General features: G+C 47.4%; 1 protein-coding gene across 1 annotated transcript in view; it reads right to left on the bottom strand.

The window, feature by feature from the left end:
* The window catches only part of LOC308465347 (uncharacterized protein), a 35,112-nt gene extending 12,634 nt beyond the window's left edge, over window positions 1-22,478 (bottom strand). Inside the window, exons 1-4 of the mRNA XM_080985236.1 lie at window positions 21,254-22,478; window positions 20,297-20,417; window positions 16,126-17,671; window positions 2,493-3,303 (exon numbers count right to left, since the gene is read on the bottom strand). Coding sequence (XP_080841362.1) covers window positions 2,493-3,303; window positions 16,126-17,671; window positions 20,297-20,417; window positions 21,254-22,006 — 3,231 coding nt within the window. The 5' untranslated portion in view covers window positions 22,007-22,478. The remainder of the gene's footprint in view (window positions 1-2,492; window positions 3,304-16,125; window positions 17,672-20,296; window positions 20,418-21,253) is intronic.

Raw genomic sequence — 22,478 nt, 5'->3', positions numbered from 1 at the left:
GATGAAACAGTTAAATCAGCTATGATTAAGTGGGCACAGGACATTGGTCATAACATTATGTTTGCTGACTGGGAATGGTTGTGGAACACCGGTATAAAATTTACGGCATGTAATGCCTTAAAGGAAAATATTATGAAAATGATCTATAGGTGGTACATGACCCCAGTCAAGCTAGCAAAAATTTATCATTTGCCTGATAATAAGTGTTGAAAGTGTAAAGAAACTAAAGGTACTTTCTATCACCTTTGGTGGACGTGCCCGAAGATTAAGGCTTTCTGGGAAATGATATATAATGAAATGAAAAAGGTACTTAAATGTACTTTCCCGAAGAAACCAGAAGCCTTTCTCTTGGGCATTGCCGGCCAATTGGTGTTAAAGAAAGATAGAACTTTTTTTATGTATGCTACGACAGCAGCAAGAATACTCATCGCAAAGTATTGGAAGACAGAAGAACTACCCACCTTGGAAGAGTGGCAGATGAAGGTGATAGACTATATGACATTGGCTGAGATGACTGGCAGAATCCGTGAGCAGGGGAAAGAGACGGCGGAAGAAGATTGGAAGAAATTTAAAATTTATCTTAAGAACTATTATAAAATTGAGGAATGTTAAAATGTCGAGGTTTGGAGAAAGAAAAGGAGATTACAGCGACATAAGATTAAGTTGAAGAAAAGAATAAGAAAAAATATATTTGATAAAATTATCTAGAATTTGCTGAAATAATTTTGGAAATTGGGATGTAGGAAGGGGAGGTTTGGGGGAGTCCGAGAAGAGAGGGATATGAAAAAAAAAGGTTATGAAACTATACATGTTTGTATGTCTTTTTATTTGTTTGTATTGTTTAAAACTTTTCTGTAAAATCAATTAAAAAAAATTTAAAAAAAAAAAAAAAGGAAAAGGTCTATGAAGGTAATACCGTATTTTTTGCACCATAGGGCGCACTGGACCATAGGGCGCACCCAGTTTTTAGGGGGGGAAATCAAGAAAAAAAATCTCCCCCCCCCAGCCCCAAAGAGCAGCGTACAGGCTGCGCACAACCTCTCCCTGCCGGAGGGGTTGCGCGCGGCTATGGCACAAGCCAAGGCAGCAAGCAGGATGGATCCCGCTCGCTGTTTTGGCTTTCTCTTTAGCCCTGTGCAACCTCTCCTTGCCGGGAGACGCTGCGCAGGGCTTCTCCTGGCCTTCCTGGGAGGTGGTTGGATTCCCTCACCTCTCGCAAAAGCCCGCAGAAGCCACGCAACCCCTTTAAAGAGATCATGGCTTCTCCTGGCTTTTCTGGGAAGTGGGGGAATTCCCCCATCTCTCGCAAAACCGGCAGAAGCCGTGCGCACTTTAAAAGGGCTGCACGGCTTCTCCTGGCTTTCCTGGGAGGTGGGGAGATTCCCTCACCTCTCCCAAAAGCCCGCAGAAGCCGTGCAACCCCTTTAAAGAGATTGCGGCTTCTCCTGGCTTTTCTGGGAGGTGGGAGAAGGGACTGATGCAGCCAGTCAGTCCCTTCTCCCTCCTGTGGAAAAGCCCGCAAGAGCGCACGGAGCTTGTGTGCGGCTCTTGGGGGCTTTTCCCGCCTGCCTCCCCCCCTGCATTCGCTCCATAGGACGCACAGACATTTTCCCTTGCTTTTTAGGAGGGAAAAAGTGCGTCCTATGGTGCGAAAAATACGGTAAGTACCATATTTTTTGCTCTATAGGACGCACTTCCCCCCTCCAAAAATGAAAGGGAAATGTGTATGCGTCCTATGGAGCGAATGCAGGCTCCTTGGCTTCAGCGATAGCAATGCGAAGCCGCCGAAGCGCAGAGGGAGAGCTCCCCCCGCGCTCTGGAGGCTTCGCGTTGCTTTCGCTGAAGCCACCTGAAGCCCCCGGAGCGCAGAGAACTCCCGCTGCGCTCCGGGGGCTTCAGGCAGCTATCCGCAAGCCTTCGGAGTGCAGCAGGAGTTCCCACTGCACTCCGAAGGCTTGCGGATAGCTGCCTGAAGCCTGGAGAGCGAGAGGGGTCGGTGCACACCGATCCCTCTTGCTCTCCAGGCTTCGGTTCGCTGGAGTGGCGCTGCACAGTTTTCCCTCTCTGCGCAGCGCCCCTTCAGTGAAGCGGGAGGAGAAATGGAAGGTGCTCCGTTTCTCCTGCCGCTTCGTTGAAGGGGCGCTGAGCAGTGAGGGGGAGAATTTTTTTTCTTCCTGTTCTCCCCCTCCTATAGTCCGGTGTGTCCTATGGTCCGGTGCGTCCTATAGAGCGAAAAATACGGTAAATACAGTGAATCACTGCCCACCCCCAAAAAAACGCAGTGGAAAAGAGTGTCTAGAAACCTGAACAAGGAACAAACCATGCTGCAACTTTTTGTTGCAGAGCAAGCAACCCCCATCTCCTCTGCCTAGGATATTTGTCTGCTTTCATCATACCTGAACAACCTCATCAGGCATTGCTGTTGAGAGCAGGGGTGTTACCTTGAAGAGAGAAACTTACCTAAGTCAAAGCTGGAAAATCTAGACTCTCACCTGCTCTTCCCAACTCTCCCCAGCATACGCCCTCTGCAGGAAGTCCTCGGCCAGGGCCACCGCCTGGGAGCAGGTCTCCGGCCCATGTTCCCCGACCCAGCTCTGCATCTCGGGGGGCAGGATGCTCAGGAACTGCTCCAGGATCAGCAGCTCCAGGATCTGCTCCTTGGAGTGCCTCTCCACCTTCAGCCACTGACCGCACAGCTGCTGGAGCCGCCCGTAAACGCCTCTTGGCCCCTCGGCCTCCTGGTAGCAGAAGCGGCGGAAGTTCTGGCGCTGCCTCTCCCTGATGATGGCATCCCCACGCAAGATGGCCGCCTTGACCTTGTCGTAGTTAATCCTGTCTCTGGTGTCCAGGTTGCTGAAGATCTGCTCAGCTTCCCCGCTGAGGGCTGGCAGAAGATGGACCATCCAGTCATCTCGGGGCCACCGGCACGCTTCAGCCACTTGCTCAAAGGAGGCCAGGAAAGACTTGGTGTTGTCCCACGGGGTGGGTTCCTCGAGGATCTGTGGCGGGTATTCCAGGGTCTTCAGAAAGTCCTGCCACTGGGTTTCCCAAAGCAGCCCGTTGCCAGTTTCCTGGTCTCCGGGAGGCCTCTGCAGGAATTTGCGGATGCTTCCGGCCTGGATGATGTAAGGGGTTTCTTCCAACCCTTCCCCCGAGGTGGAATCTGAGGTATCCTCCTCCTCCATTTTGATCTGCTGGGGGACTCCTTGCTCAAGCTCTGCGTGGAACCGCAGGCCAAAGCCAGACTGTGTCCCTTCCCTGACGGCCATCTTGTCTCGGGCCCAGAATGGCCTCATTCGAGTTCAGTCTCCCTCTTTATCCTAGAGAACTTCTCGCTTCCTCGCTGAAAGTCGGAACAAATATCCAGCCTCTCCTTAGATCCAGTTTGCCATGTTAAGGTGGATAGGTGTCATTCAACAGGCAGCAGAGATGAATCAGGTCTTCTTCTTGGCTAACGTTTAGATAGGTAGACGTTCCAGATGAGCGGAAAGGGCTCTCTCTGGGATGGGAGAGAAGTAAACCAGAAATGAGAATAACTAATATGATCTTGCATTTATACCCCTCCTTTCTTCCAAAAAGCTCAAGGCAGTGACATGGTTCTTCCCCTCTCCATTTTGTCCTCGCAACAACCCTGTGAAGTAGGCCAGGAAAGAGGATGTGGAGCAAGACACAGATCAGGAGTGGGGAACTTTTGGCCCTCCAGATGTTGCTGAACTTTAAATCCTATCAGCCCTGGCAAACACGGCCAGTAGCTAGGGATGACGGGAGTTCGAATTCAGCATCAGCTGGAGGGTCACAGGTTCTTTCACACCTGATACTGATTTTAAAAACCTTATAAATGTATAAATCTCTATATAAACTTCAAATTAGATTCTGAGCATGGGCATGGGAGATGTCAGAGGAGTATAAAATTATGCACGGTTGTGGACTCTCCTTCCTTGGAGGTTTTTAAGCGGAGGTTGGATGGCCATCTGTCCTGGATGCTTTAGCTGAGATTCCTGCATTGCAGGGGGCTGGACTAGATGACCCTTGGGGTCCCTTCCAATTCTGCAATTCTATAAAAGATTTATCTCTCTCATAATACTAGAAATTGAAGACATGCGAAGGAGGAGTTTGGGAGATTCAGAAAAGGCAAAAGAATAGAGTTAAACCATGTTATCCGCTCCCAATGATGACTTATGGCTACAAAAGGAAATCAGGCAAGTTCATGGAAGGTATGGCTATGAACGGCCACTAACTCTGCCTCCACAATGGAAGGCAGAAACGCTTCTGAGTGCCAAGGAAAGGAGAAAGGACAGCCAAGGCAAAGCCTGCACAAATTTCCTGCTGCTCCACACCTGCCAGAGTTGCTAGAAACATTTTGCCAGAACCTTGGGAGCCGTGGACAGTCTCTGGTTCATTTGCTTCATTGCCAAATTAATATTCCTGTTTGGAAATGTGGCTGAATTGCAGCTCAGTGCAGCGCTAGGAAACCTTGGATTAGAGCAGCAGCACTAGGGAACCATCTCTTATTTGTTATTATCATCTCCACACTGAGGTTTCACATTCTCTGACAGGCAGGCAGGCTTCCGGGAAAGGGGTCCTCCCATGACAGAAGTGGGCGTGGCCAAAGTAAAAAATGGGTGTGGCCAAGGAGGCAACTCTTTCCTTTGAAGAGCAGGGCACATTCCAGCCATGCAAGAACCCAGAGATTTTGACACCTACACGCTCACCTGCCATCCAGGAAAGCAAGAGGCATTTTCAGAATTTTGTGGCACATTCCAGATGGGAGGTTCAGAACATGGCCAGTGAGAAGTGTGGCCTGGGGAGAGCCAAGGGCCAGGCAGAGAAGCCCACATTAAGCCTTCCTGGCAGGGCCTGATCTCACCTCACCCTCGCTGTAGAACAACCTGTATTACATTCAATAGTCTATGGGTCTCCCCCCCCCCCGTTGTGCAAGCTTCAGGAGAGGGGTGGGGACTCTGGTGGGGGACACATTGTGCTCCTTCTGGGGCAGTTTGTGCACCGCTGGTCCCCACCTGCACTCAACTCTCACCTGTGGCTCCTAGAAGCTGTCAGCGTGTGACAGCGGCCACAATCCCAGGGAATGGCTTCAAATAGCTATCTAAACCAGGTCAGGGCAGCCAATGGGCCTCAAACCCTCAGTGAGTTAGGAACTTTCCCTGCATGCGCAGACAGGCTCCGGCAGATTGAGCGGACGAGACTAATCATGGGTCCAATGGTCAAGAAGGCAGTTTCTGCATGTGCTGTAGAGGGAAGTGAGGGGCAGATGGGGATTGTCCAACCAGGAAGGAAGCCCATTTAGGAGAAGGGAAACTCAGATCCTAAGTCCCCACACAAACCTGGAGTCCCTAAGACAGTTGGATGGTGTCTTGTACAGTGGTACCTCTGATTGCGAACGGGATCCGTTCCGAAGCCCAGTTCGCAACATGAGCAGAATGCAACCCGCGTCTGCGCGTGCCGCGATTCGCCACTTCTGCACGTGACGTCATTTTGAGCGCATGCGCGAGCGACGAAACCCAGAAGTAACCCTTTCCAGTACTGAAAAAAATTAACCTGAAGCAAACACAACAAGAGGTATGACTGTAAAGCTCTGTCCTGCAACTCCTGCAGCCCCGCTGGTGTCAAATGTGTTGCTCTGCTTTCCTTTGGACCACATCAGCGAGGGTGAGAGGGGGGTCTTGTCGTCTGGGCAGCCCAGGACCTCCGGACACACCGCCCAGGCTTGAACCCCGGAGAGGTTACTTTGGTACTGCTAACGCAGTGGTCTGATTTCACCGAGACAGAAAAGGTCAACATCTCTATTCCACTGGACTGCTACAACAAAATCAAACCTTGATCGGAATCCAATGAATGTTGGTGCATTGGTCAGGATTTGGCCTGGTGTGCAGTGATGCTCACTGGCTCACCAGACAAACAGTATGGTGTGACCTTGGGAATGGGTGCCAACTTGCAAAAAGAGGAGAGTCATCACGGTTGGAAGACCTTTGGGGAGGGGGCCTGAAAGGCTGATTCACCCCTGGCCACCATCCTGGGCTACATATTCCACACTTGCACATAGTCCAGGCACCCCCAAACTTGGCCCTCCAGATGTTTTGGGACTACAATTCCCAGCATCCCTGACCACTGGTCCTGTTAGCTAGGGATGATGGGAACTGTAGTCCCAAAATATCTGGAGACCCGAGTTTGGGGATGCCTGACATAGTCCCACTCCTCAGCTGATGGGTGGACACTGTAAGAGCAGCGCTGCAGGATCAGGCCCAACATCCGGCTTTCACAGAGGCTAACCAGATGCTCCAATGGGAAACCCACAATTGGGACCTGAGGGCAACAGTCACACTCTCCACACTTCTGAATTCCAGCAGCTGTTATTCAGGGGCACAGGCTGCCTCCTAACAGCAGAGGTCGAGGATCACCATTGTGGCAGCAACCAGTGGTAGCCTTATCTTGCCTGAATGTGGCGGATCGCCTTTTAAAGCTTGTTGGCCATGAGAGAGCAATACAGTGGTACCTCGGGTTACATACGCTTCAGGTTACAGACTCCATTAACCCAGAAATAGCATCTTGGGTTAAGAACTTTGCTTCAGGATAAGAACAGAAATCGTGCTCTGGCGGTGCGGCGGCAGCAGGAGGCCCCATTAGCTAAAGTGGTGCTTCAGGTTAAGAACAGTTTCAGATTAAGAACGGACCTCCAGAACGAATTAAGTACTTAACCTGAGGTACCACTGTATATAAAACACATGCATACATACTGTACATGCCACTGCTATCAAAATCGGGGACACAGAAAAAAATAGCTGGGCCCCCCAAAACCAGATCTTCAAACTGAAGCCCAACCTTTCATTTTGGAGGGCAAGTGCACAGCAACAAAATTTCGGGCAAAGCTCTACCCTGCTGAAACCCCCTCTTCTGCATCATTTAAAAAGGCGTGGGAGTCCTTTCCTCGGTTTGCACGGGGCCATCCCTGCTTGCGCCTCCGTTTGCTTAACAGCAAAGCGACGTTCTCTTTTAGGGAAGTTTTTTAATGTTTGATATTTGATTGTGTTTTCCCTATTCTGTTGGAAGCCGCCCAGAGTGGCTGGGGAGGCCCGGCCAGATGGGCGGGGTATAAGCAATAAATTTATTTAATAATATTTTGCTTAAGTGTTTAAATGCCTTGGTGGCTTCTTTGTTCTTGGCGCTTTCCCCTTTTATTCCCTGGCTTCAGCGGCTGATTTTGCGGGGAGAAACTTGAACGCCAAGGCAGCAGTTGGAAGAAGAAAAAGAGGAAGAGAAAAGCTTCCCCTGTTGGATTTCTGCCTGCCACCCAGCTGTCAGAAAGCGCAGAACCCCCAGAGAGGAGAAAGGCTGGCTCCCTCCACTGCTGCGTACTCACCCTCCTCCCCTCTACATCGCAAGCCGCTTTCCCTCGCTCGGCTCCTTCCTCCATTCATCCGCCGCTGAAGGCAATTCAAACCGGAAGGAACTTTCGCGTTTTTTCTCTCTCGCCCCCTTTCCCCAAACAGACACGTTTTTTCCGGGGCCTCTCTAGGAGCCGCAGCTCGTTCTCCTTAACCGTTAGAGAGCCACGATGAAAAGCCTGCGTGCGATGGGACCTGCGGGTTATTATCTCATCCAAAACCTCGTCAAAATGCGCGGAGTCTTCAGGAGGATTGTAGGAAGATATATAAGCGAGATATATAAGGAAGATATATAAGGAAGCAAGCAGGCGGAGGAAAGGGATGAAATAAACAAACCCAGAGGGTTGTGGGTGGGGCAAATGCTATTTGAATAAATTCACCAAGGAAATGATCAGAAACAAAATTTGCAAATATTCACAGGTCCCTTGTTTGCAGGCTTCCCTGAGGCATCTGGTTTCCTAACTGGGTGCCGTAGGATTGGTTAAACTAGATTTGCCTGTGGCCTCATCTAGCAGAGACACACAAACACCCAGCGAAATAAATGGAAATTACGGTAAAAGTGTGTAACTCTAGCACAGGGGTCTGCAACCCGCGGCTCCGGAGCCGCATGTGGCTCTTTTACACCTTTGCCGCGGCTCTGGGGTGGATACTAGCGAGGGGGCGAGGCGCATTGTGCGCTCCGACACTCCCCACTGTGGCGGGTGCTGTACTGGCTGTGACGTCACATGGGGGTGGTGCGTGCGTTAGTCACGCACCGTCCCGACGTCACCTTCCCGCCCGCCCGCCCGCTACATTGTAAGGGGCATGTACGCTGGTCACTGCATTGAAAGGGGGCATGTACGCTGGTCACTGTTTTGAAGGGGAGTGAAGAATACACACACAAAAAAAGGTAACTTGTTAATTGAACGTTTATTTCTATGAGGAGGAGTAATTCTGAGGGGTCAAACAAAGAAATAATTAAAAAATGAGAAAAAAGTTATTTTTATAATGATGAGTTTTGCGGCTCCCATTTTTTCCCCCTTTGGAAACGGGTCCAAGTGGCTCTTTTTGTCTTAAAGGTTGCAGACCCCTGGCAGGATGCTGCTGATCATTTATATTTAAACTTGTTTAAATTGAGTTACTTGTATTCCTCCTCCATTTATTGTTTATTATTAAGGCAAATTTCAAGGCTTGTTTTCTCCTGCTCAGGAGGGTAGGACTCAAACCAAAGGCTTAAAGTTACAAGAAGGGAGATTCCGACTCAACATAGGGGAAAACTTTCTGACAGTAAGAGCTGTCCGACAGTGGAATGGATTCCCTTGGGAGGTGGTGGACACTTTTTCCTTGGAAGTTTTTAAGCAGAGGTTGGAGGGCCATCTGTCACGGATGCTTTTGTTTTGTGTTTTGACATTAGCAGTCTTGTACTTTAATAACCTGAAATACTGCAAAAGTGTGCTCCACCCTCCCCCACCCAACCTGGCCTGCACCCCTTGCCATAGCTGTCAACTTTTCTCTTTTCTTGCGAGGAATCCTATTTGGAATAAGGGAATTTCCCTTAAAAAAAGGGAAACGTTGACAGCTATGCCCCTCGCCCCAATCGTGTCTCCAGCCCCACACCCCATCCCGTTCTTTCCCATTTCAGTAGGGCCACCGCAAAGCCGTTCCAATGAGAAAATGGAAGAGTAATGAAATTCCCTCTATACAAGATTGGATCCAAAAGCTGACAGAATATGCAGAATTTGATGGTCTATCAGAAAAAATAAAGAATAAATCGAAACAGGGATTTGTTTCAAAATGGGAGGTTTTCAAAGTATATTTGAAATACAAATATAGTAATTTAAACTCGGTTGCAGCATTCGTGGAACTTCAGTAATAGTTGCAAGGCAGATATAACAATTAAGATTGTTAAGTTGTGGGTGTACATATCAAACGACACAGTGATTCTTCAAATAGCTCTTGTTTATTCACAGGCACAGAACAGAACTGAACTGAACTGAAGGGTTCAGCCAGCCTGCTTATATAGAGCTCCACTACAATGCAACAGTACAACTTTCTGTAACTATCCAATCACTGAACGTCACTTTCAATTCCTTATTTGCATATGTGGACCTGAGTGAAAACTATCTACAGTATCCCCCTGCTGGCCCAGGGTGAGAACTTCAGTACATAACAAAGATATATTAAGAAAAAGTTTAATAATGATAAAAGTGTGTGCTGGCAATAAGTTATATAAAATCGAAATATGGAATAGACGGGAGGTTGGGTCTTTAGTGTTAAGACCAATTTATGCCTTATTGTTTGTTAAGAAAATTCAGTATTTATTGTTGTTCTTGTGTGTAATTTGGTATTTGTGTTTTCTCTTTTTTCTTTTCTTGCTGTCTCAATAATAATAAAAAGCTGTCCCTGTGAGATTTGGCCAAGTGGGGTAAGGTAGGCCCATAAGGGGCAGACAGGAACCACTCCAAATCTGCGAGCAGCTTCCCTCCCCAAAAAAAACTCTGCCCCAGCCCACCAACCTGGCAGTTCCCTCCGGAACTAGTAAATTGTGTATTTGCGTAAAAAGGTCCCCCCACTCCCAGAGGTTGAGGGGTGTGTGTGTTGTAAAACCAAGTCCTGATTCCACCCCAAAAAGGCACATGCTGTGTTAGTAGGCCCCCCCTTAGTAGCCAGTGTGGTGTAGTGGTTAAGAGCGGTAGTCTCATAATCTGGTGAACCGGGTTCGCGTCTCCGCTCCTCCACCTGCAGCTGCTGGGTGACCTTGGGCCAGTCACACTTCTCTGAAGTCTCTCAGCCCCACTCACCTCACAGAGTGTTTGTTGTGGGGGAGGAAGGGAAAGGAGAATGTTAGCCGCTTTGAGACTCCTGAAGGGGAGTGAAAGGCAGGATATCAAATCCAAACTCTTCTTCTTCTTCTTCTTTCTCCCGCCACCCCAAAAGGATGGCTCTACATGCGAAACCCCCTCCTGCAATGCTAGTGCCCCCATCCACATTTCACATCTGCGGGAAAATGGATGCTCTAGTTGAGATTTCTGCATTGGAGGGGGTTGGACTAATAATAATAATAATAATAATAATAATAATAATAATAATAATTTTTATTTATACCCCGCCCTCCCCAGCCAAGACCGGGCTCAGGGCGGCTAACAACCAATAATAAAAACAAGTTGATTAAAATACAATTTTAAAAACAAGATTAAAATACAACATTAAAACATTAGGTTGCAGCCTCTTCGCAGGAGGAGAAAGGAAAAAGAAAGAGGGGGAGGGAATCAAACTGATTCTAAGCCAAAGGCCAGGCGGAACAACTCTGTCTTACAGGCCCTGCCGAAAGAAATCAGATCCTTCAGGGTCCTGGTCTCATGAGACAGAGCATTCCACCAGGCCGGAGCCAGTGTTGAGAAGGCCCTGGGCTCTGGTTGAGGCTAATCTAACTTCCTTAGGGCCCAAGACCTCTAGGGTGTTGCTATTTATGGACCTTAAGGTCCTCCATGGGGCATACCGGGAGAGGCAGTCCTGTAGGTACAAGGGTCCTAGGCCGTGAAGGACTAGATGACTCTAGGGGTCCCTTCCAACTCTACAATTCTCTGCAATGCTCTCAACAATGTCCCACTGGAGCATACAGTAATGCAGAGGTAAGGAACCTTTTTCGGCCCAAGCGCCTCATTCTCTTGTAAACAACCTTCTGGGGGCCAGGTGACAGCGTGAGCCTGGGCCAAAGTCAAAAGCAGATGGAGCCAAGAATGCAGGCTTTGCCTTTGCTGGGCTGTAATAATAATACTAATAATACTAATAATAATATGCTTTTGAATTATGGTGCTGGAGGAGACTCTTGAGAGTCCCATGGACTGCAAGAAGATCCAACCTCACCATTCTGAAGGAAATCAGCCCTGAGTTCTCACTGGAAGGACAGATCCTGAAGCTGAGGCTCCAATACTTTGGCCACCTCATGAGAAGAGAGGACTCCCTGGAAAAGACCCTGATGTTGGGAAAGATGGAGGGCACAAGGAGAAGGGGACAACAGAGGACGAGATGGTTGGACAGTGTTCTCGAAGCTACCAGCATGAGTTTGACCAAACTGCGGGAGGCAGTGGAAGACAGGAGTGCCTGGCATGCTCTGGTCCATGGGGTCACAAAGAGTCGGACACAACTAAACAACTAAACAACAACAACTATTTATTTATACCCCACCCATCTGGCTGGGTTTCCCTAGCCACTCTGGGCAGCTCCCCACAAAATATTAAAAATATAATAAAACATCAACCATGAAAAACTTCCCTAAACAGGGCTGCCTTTTATTTCCTTGACATCTGATGGGATGGCATTCCACGAGGCAGGCGCCACTACCGAGAAGGCCCTCTGCCTGGTCCCAGTGTGGCCTGGAGCCAGTGTGGTGTAGTGGTTAAGAGCGGTAGTCTCATAATCGGGGGACCCGGGTTCGCGTCTCCGCTCCTCCACATGCAGCTGCTGGGTGACCTTGGGCCAGTCACACTTCTCTGAAGTCTCTCAGCCCCACTCACCTCACAGAGTGTTTGTTGTGGGGGAGGAAGGGAAAGGAGAATGTTAGCCGCTTTGGGACTCCTTAAAGGGAGTGAAAGGTGGGATATCAAATCCAAACTCTTCTTCTTCGTCCCCTGTAACCTTACTTCTCGCAACAGATAGGTAGCCGTGTTGGTCTGCCATAGTCAAAATAAAAAAAATCCTTCCAGTAGCACCTTTAAGACCAACTAAGTTAGTTCTTGGTATGAGCTTTCGTGTGCAAGCACACTTCTTCAGATACACTGAAACAGAAGTTGCCAGATCCTTCTATATAGTGAGAAGGTGGGGAGGGGTATTACTCAGAAGGGTGGTGGGAATGGGAGATTGGCAGATAGCTGAGATGAGCCTGCTGACGACTCTTAACGACTGTAATAGGTCTTACAGGAAAAGGCAAGGGGTGAGAAGGTGAGAAATGGCTTAGTCATGTATAATGGGATAAGAATCCAATGTCTTTGTTCAAACCAGGTCTCTCCATGGTTTTAAGTTTGGTAATGAGTTGCAATTCAGCAGCTTCTCTTTCCAGTCTATTTCTGAAATTCCTTTGTAGTAAAACAGCTACTTTGAGATCTTGTATAGAATGTCCTGGGAGATTGAAGTGTTCTCCTACTGGTTTCTCTGTTTTGTGATTCTTGATGTCAGATTTATGTCCATTTATTCTTTGGCGTAAGGTTTGGCCTGTTTGTCCAATATAGAGAGCTGAAGGACACTGTTGGCATTTGATGCCATACACAATGTTAGATGATGAGCAATTGAATAGTTCCGAGATGGTATGTGTGATGTTGTTGGGGCCAGTAATGGTGTTGTCCGGGTGTATGTGGCAGCAAAGTTGGCATCTGGGTTTATTGCAGGCTCTGGTGCCAGTGTCCGTGTTAAGTCTGGTTGTTGTAGTATTGTGGGTTAGGAGTTGTTTAAGATTGGGTGGCTGTCTGTAGGCAATGAAAGGTCTTCCTCCCAGAGCTTGAGAAAGAGAACTGTCATTGTCCAGGAGAGGTTGTAGATCTCTGATGATGCGTTGTACTGTTTTAACTTGGGGGCTGTATGTGATGACTAGAGGTGTTCTGTTATTTTCTTTTTTAGGTAGAAGATAGAAACCCCCACACATCCAAGAACAGATCCTCACCAACACACCAACAGAACCTCGACCAGGAACTTTCTATCTTCTACCTAAAATACACAAACCAGGAAATCCAGGACGCCCCATCATTTCAGGTATTGGCACTATTATATTGTATGCTCTCACATACAAGCCTCTATCTCCTCTCCTGGCAAGCAAGAGGCATGCTCAGAGTTCAAGGACTCGTTCCAGTCAGGCGAAATTATCAAGGACTATGCGGAGCAGAGCCAGCGAGGAAATGTGGCCTGGGGGAGAGGTCCAGAGAGCTGCATTCCTCGGGTTCCTCAACCTTGAAGCAAAGCCTTTCCTGCAATTTAATTTCCGTGCTGGAGAAAAAAAGCGCTTTAGTTGAATGAATATGTGACTTCCATATAGCCGTGAAGAGCCCTGCCGGGAAATAAAAATCACACTGGTTCCCCTACTTATGGAGCCTCTTCTCTTTATTGCATCCCCCCAAACATACATCCAGAGTCTTAAAAATGGGGCAGGGACCCATTTGTCCTTTGCTCATGCGACTCAAATGCACCCAAGTTACGTTCCATTATAAACAGACAGCAATGATGCGATGTCAAAACATTAAATCCATTTCATTTTAATGGGGTAAAGGTAAAGGCACCCCTGACCATTAGGTCCAGTCGTGGCCGACTCTGGGGTTGCGGCACTCATCTTGCTTTATTGGCCGAGGGAGCCGGCACACAGCTTCCGGGTCATGTGGCCAGCATGACTAAGCCGCTTCTGGCGAACCAGAGCAGCTCATGGAAACGCTGGAGCGGTACCTATTTATCTACTCGACTTTGACGTGCTTTCGAACTGCTAGGTTGGCAGGAGCAGGGACTGAGCAACAGGAGCTCACCCCGTTGCGGGGATTCGAACCGTCGACCTTCTGATCAGCAAGTCCTAGGCTCTGTGGTTTAACCCACAGCGCCACCCGCGATAATGGGTTACATGCACTTAAATAAGGGCAGATGCCCACAGAATAATAATAATTGGTTGACAGGAGAACTTTTTATTCAACTTGTGGGTTCTGCGTCACGTTCCATTGTAGACGTAGGCCCCCCCTGGTGAAAGACTGGCAACCAAGCCATACCTTGGTTCTCGAATGGCTTAGTTGCCGAACAAATCAGCTCCCGAACACCGCAAACCTGAAAGTAAGTGTTCCAGTTTGCGAATGCTTTTCGGAAGCCAAACGTCCGACTCGGCTTCCGCTTGAGTGCAGGAAGCTCCTGTAGTCAATCGGAAGCTGTGCCATGGTTTTTGAACGGTTTCAGGAGTTGAATGGACTCCTGGAACAGATTAAGTTCAAGAACCAAGGTATTAGCAGATCCTTTGCACCGCAATAGCTGAAAACTGCCCGTTTCCTTCCCTTTTGACTATAAACTGTTGCATAAACTCATTTCCAATTGCAGCATGACCTGTCACTTCCTGATGAAATCCTGTCGCTTTTTATACCACAAACACTCTGATTTATTCCCTTTTATTCCGTTAACATTGTGATGAAGAGCATCCCCTCCAGATGGCATTAATGCCGTAACGCTGGGGAAGCAGCACAGAACAACTAATGAAATGGAATGACGTGTGGACGATCCGCTATAAATCTGCCACTAATGCACTATTATTGTGTCAATCAATGAGAGGTTTCAGAAGACAGACAGACAGACACACACACACACACACACACACACACACACAGAGACGTAGTAAGAGAGTAGTCTTTTGTCTTTCTCTCTTTATTCAAGAGAGGTAAGTCTTGTACCAAAGAGAAGAGCCATCAGCAAACTTGGGTAATCACCAAGGGTTATAGAAGTACAAAATACCATATTTTTCTATGTATAAGACCAGTGGGAGGTATGCAGAGGTACGCATACCCCTATAATAATAATTTATTATTTCTACCCCGCCCATCTGGCTGGGTTTCCCCAGCCACTCTGGGTGGCTTCCAACAGAAGGTTAAAAATACATTAAAACATCAGTCATTAAAAACTTCCGTAAAACAGATGCCTTCAGATGTCTTCTAAATGTCATATAGTTGTTTATTTCTTTGACATCTGATGGGAGGGTGTTCCACAGGGCGGGAGCCACTACCGAGAAGGACCTCTGCCTGGTTCCCCTAAACATTTTGTGAATCTTTGTACTTTTGTCCATTTACTGTATTTATTTCCCCAGATCTGAACTTATAAAATGGTGGTTTTCTTGAGTCAAAATGAGAGTACCCCATAAAATTTATTTTATTTTATTTATTTATTTTTAGGGGGGAAATCACTGTATAAGATGCCCCCATGTATATTTTTTTGAACCCAAAATTAATAAATCAATATTTCTTGAGCTTTTTTTGGGAGGGGTTGCTGCCACCAAAAGCTTACCCACCCACCCACTGCCTATTTTTTAAAAAGGAAAAAAAATCATTTACACACAGAAAAATATGGTAGTATTTTTTTTAATAAAAAACAACAACCAAAATATTAAGGGGTGTTGGGAAGCCCTCCAAAACATCCCAATAAAGACTAAGCATGCTCAGTGGCAACGGAATGCTGTCGAGACTGTTGTGGGATGTGGGGTGGAGGAAAATCTGGAAACTGAGGCTATGGAATGAAATCCCATTAAGGACTGAGCATGCTCAGTTGCCACGGAATGCTGACCGGTAGCGGTGAAATCCTGGAAACTGGAGAGGCGGAATGGAATGGAGAGGCTTGGCTTTTGGACATTTTCCACACTGCAATGCTTGTTGTAGGCCCCTCTAGTACAGAGTTGGTTCTTGCTTACTAGATCCTTTCTTTAAAATGGAGACATCAGGGACTGACCACTACGCTCAGTGCTCTACTGCTGAGGTACGGCTGCTTCCTCCCCCCCAAAAAGCACAAAACAATTCCTAAACAAGTTCCCAGAAATGATGACATCATGCATGCAGCGAAATCTAGGCATGTCACTCGGAAATACCCCCCCCCCAATCTCTCTGGGATTTATTCCAAAATTACATGTGGATGGGATGAGGACGTTAACAAAGTTTATCTTTGTTCCTGCAGTGAAAATTATATAGTTTATTTACAAGGGTGGGTTTGCTTTCACTGATGGTCTCTGGCCACCCAGAAGCCTTCCTACTGACTGAGCACCAAGAATGCTTTGCCAGCACCGTGGGTTCGCTCATGTCTGGCAAGGTGCGCTTTCCGACTGAAGCTCCTACCGCAGTCTTTGCATTCATGTGGCTTCTCTCCCGTGTGGGTCCTCTCATGCGCCACGAGGGTGGACCTGGCGCCAAAGCATTTATCGCAGCATGCACATTTGAATGGTTTCTCTCCCGTGTGGTCCCTCTGGTGGTTAAGGAGGTGTGATTTCTGACTGAAGCCCTTCCCGCAGTCCAGGCATTTATGAGGCTTCTCTCCAGTGTGGATTCTCTGATGACTGTTGAGATTAGTCTTCTGGCTGAAGGTTTTCCCACAATCCGAGCATCTGTGTGGCTTCTCTCCCGTGTGGGTCCTCTCATGTGCCACAAGAGTTGATCTGCCACCAAAGCACTTCTCGCAGTGTGAACATTTATACGGTTTTTCTCCGGTGTGGGTTCTCAAATGTCCAGTAAGGAGGGAGTTCAAGTTGAATGTTTTCCCACAGACAAAACATTTGTAAGGTTTATCTCCCGTGTGCAGCCTCTGATGATTCGTGAGCTGTGATTTGTTGCTGAAACTTTTCCCGCAGTCTGAACACTTGTGCGGCTTCTCTAAATCGTGGGTATTTTCGTGGGCAATCAGAACTGACCTCAGACCGAAACTTTTTCCACACTGTGAACACTGAAACGGTTTCTCTCCGGTGTGGATTCTCTGGTGGCTACTAAGGTGAGCCCTCTGACTAAAGCTTTTCCCACATTCAGAACACTTATGGGGCTTATCTCCCGTGTGGGTTCTCTCGTGAGCAATAAGGACAGACTTGAAACTGAAACTTTTGCCGCATTCCAAGCACTTATATGGTTTCTCACCCGTGTGGATTCTCTGGTGTCTTCGAAAAGTGGCGCTCCAACTAAAGGTTCTCCCACACTCAAAACACTTATAGGGCTTGTCTCCTGTGTGGATTCTCTGATGACTAATAAGCTGCGAGCCGGCGCAGAAGGTTTTCTCGCAGTAGGAGCATTTATAGGGCTTCTCTCCTGTGTGCATTCTCTCATGCACAATAAGGTTTGTGCTCCTGCTGAAACTTTTCCCACAGTGAGAGCACTTAAAGGGTTTTTCTCCCGTGTGGATTCTCTTGTGGATGTTAAGGTCCGATATCTGGCTGAAACACTTCCCACAATCCAAACATTTGTAAGGTTTTTCTCCCGTGTGAGTCCTCTTGTGCTTGATGAGATCAGTCCTCCAGCTGAACTTTTTCCCACAAATTTTGCAAGTCTTTTGTCTCTCACCTGCTGGAGTCTCCTGCCAGGCCATGATTTCATTAAAGCTCTTGCGGAGGTCTGCTTCACTCCCTTGGCGGTCTCCTTTCCAGCTCCCAGGCCTGGACAGACTCTCAAATGTACTGTGATGATCCCTGCACTGGGTAAGGCTGGCTTCTCCTTTCCCCACTGCCGGCCTAGATGGTTCCACTTGATCGAAAAATCCAAGGACACCGTTTTCCTCTTCGTTTTCATGTAGCGTTGCTGTGGCAGAGGAACAATTGTTTCCTGCAAGGAAGAAAAAGAACCACACAACAGGAAAGGTTCTTAAAAAGTGTAATTTAATGTAGAGATAGCTCACCCACATCCTCCAGGCTCAGGAAGGGTAATACTTAACAAAAAGAAAACAAAATAGCTTATGTAGTCTTAAAATATACCATGTTTTTTGCTCTATAAGACTCACTTTTTCCCTCCTAAAAAGTAAGGGGAAATGTGTGTGCGTCTTATGGAGCGAATGCAGGCTGCGCAGCTATCCCAGAAGCCAGAACAGCAAGAGGGATTGCTGCTTTCACTGCACAGCGATCCCTCTTGCTGTTCTGGCTTCTGAGAGTCAGAATATTTTTTTTCTTGTTTTCCTCCTCCAAAAACTAGGTGCGTCTTATGGTCTGGTGCGTCTTACAGAGCGAAAAATACGGTATTTTAAGAAGAGCTTTGTGGGATCAGGTCAAAGGCCCATTGAGTCCAGCATCTTGGATAGCTCAGTTGGATAGAGAGCAGTGCTGATAATGCCAAGGTTGCAGGTTCAATCTGTGATTCCTATTGGCAAAACCTATTGGTGTTTCGTAACTTTCTGACTAGTTGCAGGACCTTAGCCAGACCTAGCAGAATAAACACAGAGTTCATGAAAGCAATTGGCAACTTGGCTGCAGACAGGATGGACGAAGCAGGAACTAGGAACTCGTAGTTAGGTGTCTATTATATACAGTGGACTATTTACAGGAACAGAACATGGATCTTTAGCTAGCTCTTTCTTACACAACTCACAACTCCTGAACTCAAACTCGTACTAACACATTCCAGTTAGTAGGCCATTAATCATTGTTCCCATGAGAGAGCTTGACCAATCATGGAGCTGTCTCCATGCCTCTGTATCATCAGGCAGACTTACTCCTTCACATTGCCTTGGCTGTCTGCCAAACCCTAATTGACTCTGTGTGAGTAGCTGCACGTATTCAGATTCCCAACAATTCCTGCATTGTAGGGGGTTGGACTAGATGATCCTCAGGGCCCCTTCCAACTCTGTGATCCCCTTCTCACAGTGGCCAACCCAATGGGAAGCCTACAAGCAGGATCTGAGTTCAAGAGAGCTCCTCTCCTCACCTGAGATTCCCACAAGTGGTATTCCGAGGCCTATGAAAGTGGAGGAATAATAGCAATGGCTTTGTGACTAGTTGTTTTTAATTAGACTGTGAATTTTAGCTCTGCTTTATATCTAATTTTACCTGTGCCCTAGGCTCAGAGAACTTTTTTGATCAAGCAGTCTTGAAATATTTTGAACAAACAAAGATAGCCCTCATGGCTAGTAGTCATATGATGTCAGACTCTCATCATCCCTGGTCACTTGAGAGTGTGTTTTAAGAGAGGAGAACTAGCCCCGCTGTACATCGGGGAGGGCTGTGTGGAGAGAGTCTCTTCCTTTATCTCAGTGAAGACCTTACTTGGAAAATAAATACAACCCAGGTGGTTAAGAAAGCCCAACAGAGACTCCACTCCTCAGAGTATTGAAGAAGAACAATGTCAATCAACATTTGATGATCTCCTTCTACCGGTCCACAATAGAAAGTGTCCTTTCATACTGCATCACGGTGTGGTACGCTGGTTTGACATCATCTGATAGGAAGTGCCTACAGAGGGTGGTGAATACAGCACAAGATATTATACGCTGTCCCATGAATCTGCTGGATGAAACAGCGGAAGAACGTTGCTCAGGAGAGAGGAAAATTCTCAGGGATGATTCACACCCTGGCCGGCACTTTCTTGATCTCCTGCCCTCGGGCAGAAGATATAGAAGCATGATTAGTCGCACCAACAGGGTAAATAACAACTTCTATCCATGGGCTGTTAGGCTGCTGAATGAAAAGATAACAACAGGGCAACTGACTCTCGGGTTTGGTGGGTGTGCGTCAGTAAACAAGGGGAATTAAGACTAAGAGAGCTGAGTGGGGGGTGCTCGTGTAATCTCACTGTATGCAAGTTGTACAAGTGACAATAAAGTATTTCAATTTCAATATAGGGAAAAGCATATTTTTAAAATAAGTACAGTCGTACCTTGGTTTAAGAACAGCTTAGTTCTCGAACGTTTTGGCTCCCAAATGTCGCAAACTTGGAAGTGATTGTTCCGATTTGCAAACTATTTTTGGAAGCCGAACGTCCAATGGGGCTTCGGCGGCTTCCAATTTTCTGCAAGAGCTTTCTGCAGCCAATCAGAAGCCGCGCTTTGGTTTTCAAACGTTTTGGAAGTCGAACGGACTTCCAGAATGGACTCCGTTCAACTTCCAGGATATGACTGTAGATCCTTTTTGCACAACACACGTTACAGCTGAATGGGAGCTCTTTATCAAGAGACAATCTCTCTTTAAGGAGCGGTTGCTGACTAGTAGGTTGCTGTAGTTAATAAGATGCTAGACTGAACAGGTCGTGACCCAATCCATCTTTGTTCTGAAGCAGCAAGAACCAAAGTGATCCATCCCAGCCCTTGTGAAGCCAACTGTAATTATTAACTATTATTCAGACTATTAATAATTCTACAGCACCAAGCCTTATTTGTGGTGGTTTGAGAGTTATGCCACCAAACAATCTAAAAGCGACCTGATACCCACTTCTTCCGGACTCTCACGTAACAACAATATTTACCGACTATCTCGTTGGCCTTGCCGCACTCCTGCTTGCTCTCCCCAGAGAGGCCCACGTCCGATGGAGTCAGCTCTTCTTGGGGGAAATTCAGGGATTCACCCTTCCTGACTAGCCCTCTGTACTGTAACAGAGAGAAGATGTTGCCTTATATACAAAGCAAATTTACATGCAATGAGAGGCAGTGCAGTGCAGTGGTTAGAGTGTTGGACCAAGATGTGGGAGACCAGGGTTCAAATCTCCACTCAGCCATAAAGCTCTGGTTTGCCTGAAGCCTATGACCCTGTTTCTGGATCACTGCTGGATACATTGGAAAATGTTTATTGAATATATGGGGGGAAATTGCATACACCTGAAAACGCTGGCAGCATTAAGATAAATTCAACAGTGTAAATAAGTTTTGATGGATGTCATAATGGAATACTGAATGGCTTTGTTTATGTAAAATATGCAGGGATTTATGGTATGCAAAATGAACCATGGAAAAAGAAGGGAAGTAAGGACGTTTAAATGAGTATTTAAAATTGCAAAACAGAAAATCTAACAAAAATTATATAAAATAAAAAATAAAAACGTAATGAAACATACAACATAAAAAACATCCCTATACAGGGCTGCCTTCAGATGTCTTCTAAAGGTTATATAATTACTTATCTCCTTGGCTCAGGGATCGCATAACTCCAACATCTCTCGAATGAATATAGAGATATCCTAAAGAATAGTGGACTATTCCGAGACGGCTTCTGTAAAACCGGAACTGACCCTGGGAAATAGGGACACTTGGTCCACATAGCTGTCAACTTTTCCCTTTTCTTGTGAGGAATCCTATTCGGAATAAGGGAATTTCCCTTAAAAAAAGGGAAACGTTGACGGCTATGCACTTGGAAGGTCCATGACTGAGTATATAGGGGGTGAGAAGATCTTTGAGGTAACCACGTTAAATGAAACTAACATACTCACTTGTTCCTCTAGCTTTCCATCCTCTTCCTGCCCCAGCAGGAAGTCCTCGGCCAGGGCCACCGCCTGGGCGCAGGTCTTTGCACCGCGATCCCTGACCCAGCTCTGGATCTCTGGGGGCAGGATGTTCAGGAGCTGCTCCAGGACCACCAAGTCCAGGATCTGCTCCTTCGAGTGCCTTTCCGGCTTCAGCCACTGACGACAAAGGAAGGACAGTCGGGCGCAAACCATGCGCGGCCCGTCCCCTTCCCGGCAGCGCAGTTGCCTAAAGAGCTGCTGGGACACATCCCCGCTGTCCGGGATATTGTCTAAGTTCTCTTCCTTCACCTGTGCAGCATCTGCCATGATGACGGCTTCCAAGAAGCCACAGGTCTTCTGCCCATCAAGGCTTGGTGGGAACAGAGTTTCTCGTCTGGACGACCCCTCCAAGGAAGCCACATGTGCTTGGGTGCCCATGGCCACGCTGGGCGCTTCCTCCAACTGCGGGTTCCCCCACTGCAAGTGAGGCGACTCCACCGTCTTTAGGAACTCTTGCCACTGGGCTTCCCAGTGCTGCGCCAACCCCTCGTCCGGCTCCTCTTTGACCTGCCCTCGGTTTCGAAATTCACCCCCGTTGACCTGAGAAAGGCTCGTTTCCTCCAAACTCTCCCTGGAGTCCTTTGAGCCTCGAGTCTCCATTTTCCTTCTTGGCAGCATCTTCTGCTCTATAGGAGTCTGGGAAGAGGAGCCCAAGGGTGTTTCCTGCTTGGCAGCCATTTTGTCTTGGTCCGCTCCCCACTTCCTCTAAAGCCATCTCTGCCCTTTCACCCTCCGGTCCCCATTTTCTTCATGGCGTGCATAGCAGGCGAAACTAGTCTTTGGTTTCCAATCCATCCGCAATGTTTTGCAACAAGGCGGTTATGCAGAGCTTGTCGAGACCTCTCGGCAAGCTGAAGCTGCTGCGTTGAATGGGCTTGTGGTTGAATGGAAGCTACCTAAGGAAAATAATAAGAATAAGAATAATTTATTACTTATAGCCCGCCTATCTGGCTGGGCCTCTCCAGCCACTCTGGGTGGCTTTCAACAGGATATTAAAAACACAATAAAAGATCAAACATTAAAAACTTCCCTAAACAGGGCTGCCTTCAGATGTCTTCTAAAAGTCAAGATAGTTGTTTATTTCCTTGACATCTGGTGGGAGGGCCTTCCACAGGGCGGGTGCCACTACCAAGAAGGTCCTCGGAATGGA

Source organism: Podarcis pityusensis (genome assembly GCF_964106645.2).
Source record: "Podarcis pityusensis genome assembly, chromosome: 2".
In the NCBI taxonomy this organism is placed as follows: Eukaryota; Metazoa; Chordata; class Lepidosauria; order Squamata; family Lacertidae; genus Podarcis; species Podarcis pityusensis.
The sequence above is the reverse complement of the archived record's forward strand: the minus strand, read 5'-3'. Positions and strand labels throughout refer to the sequence as shown.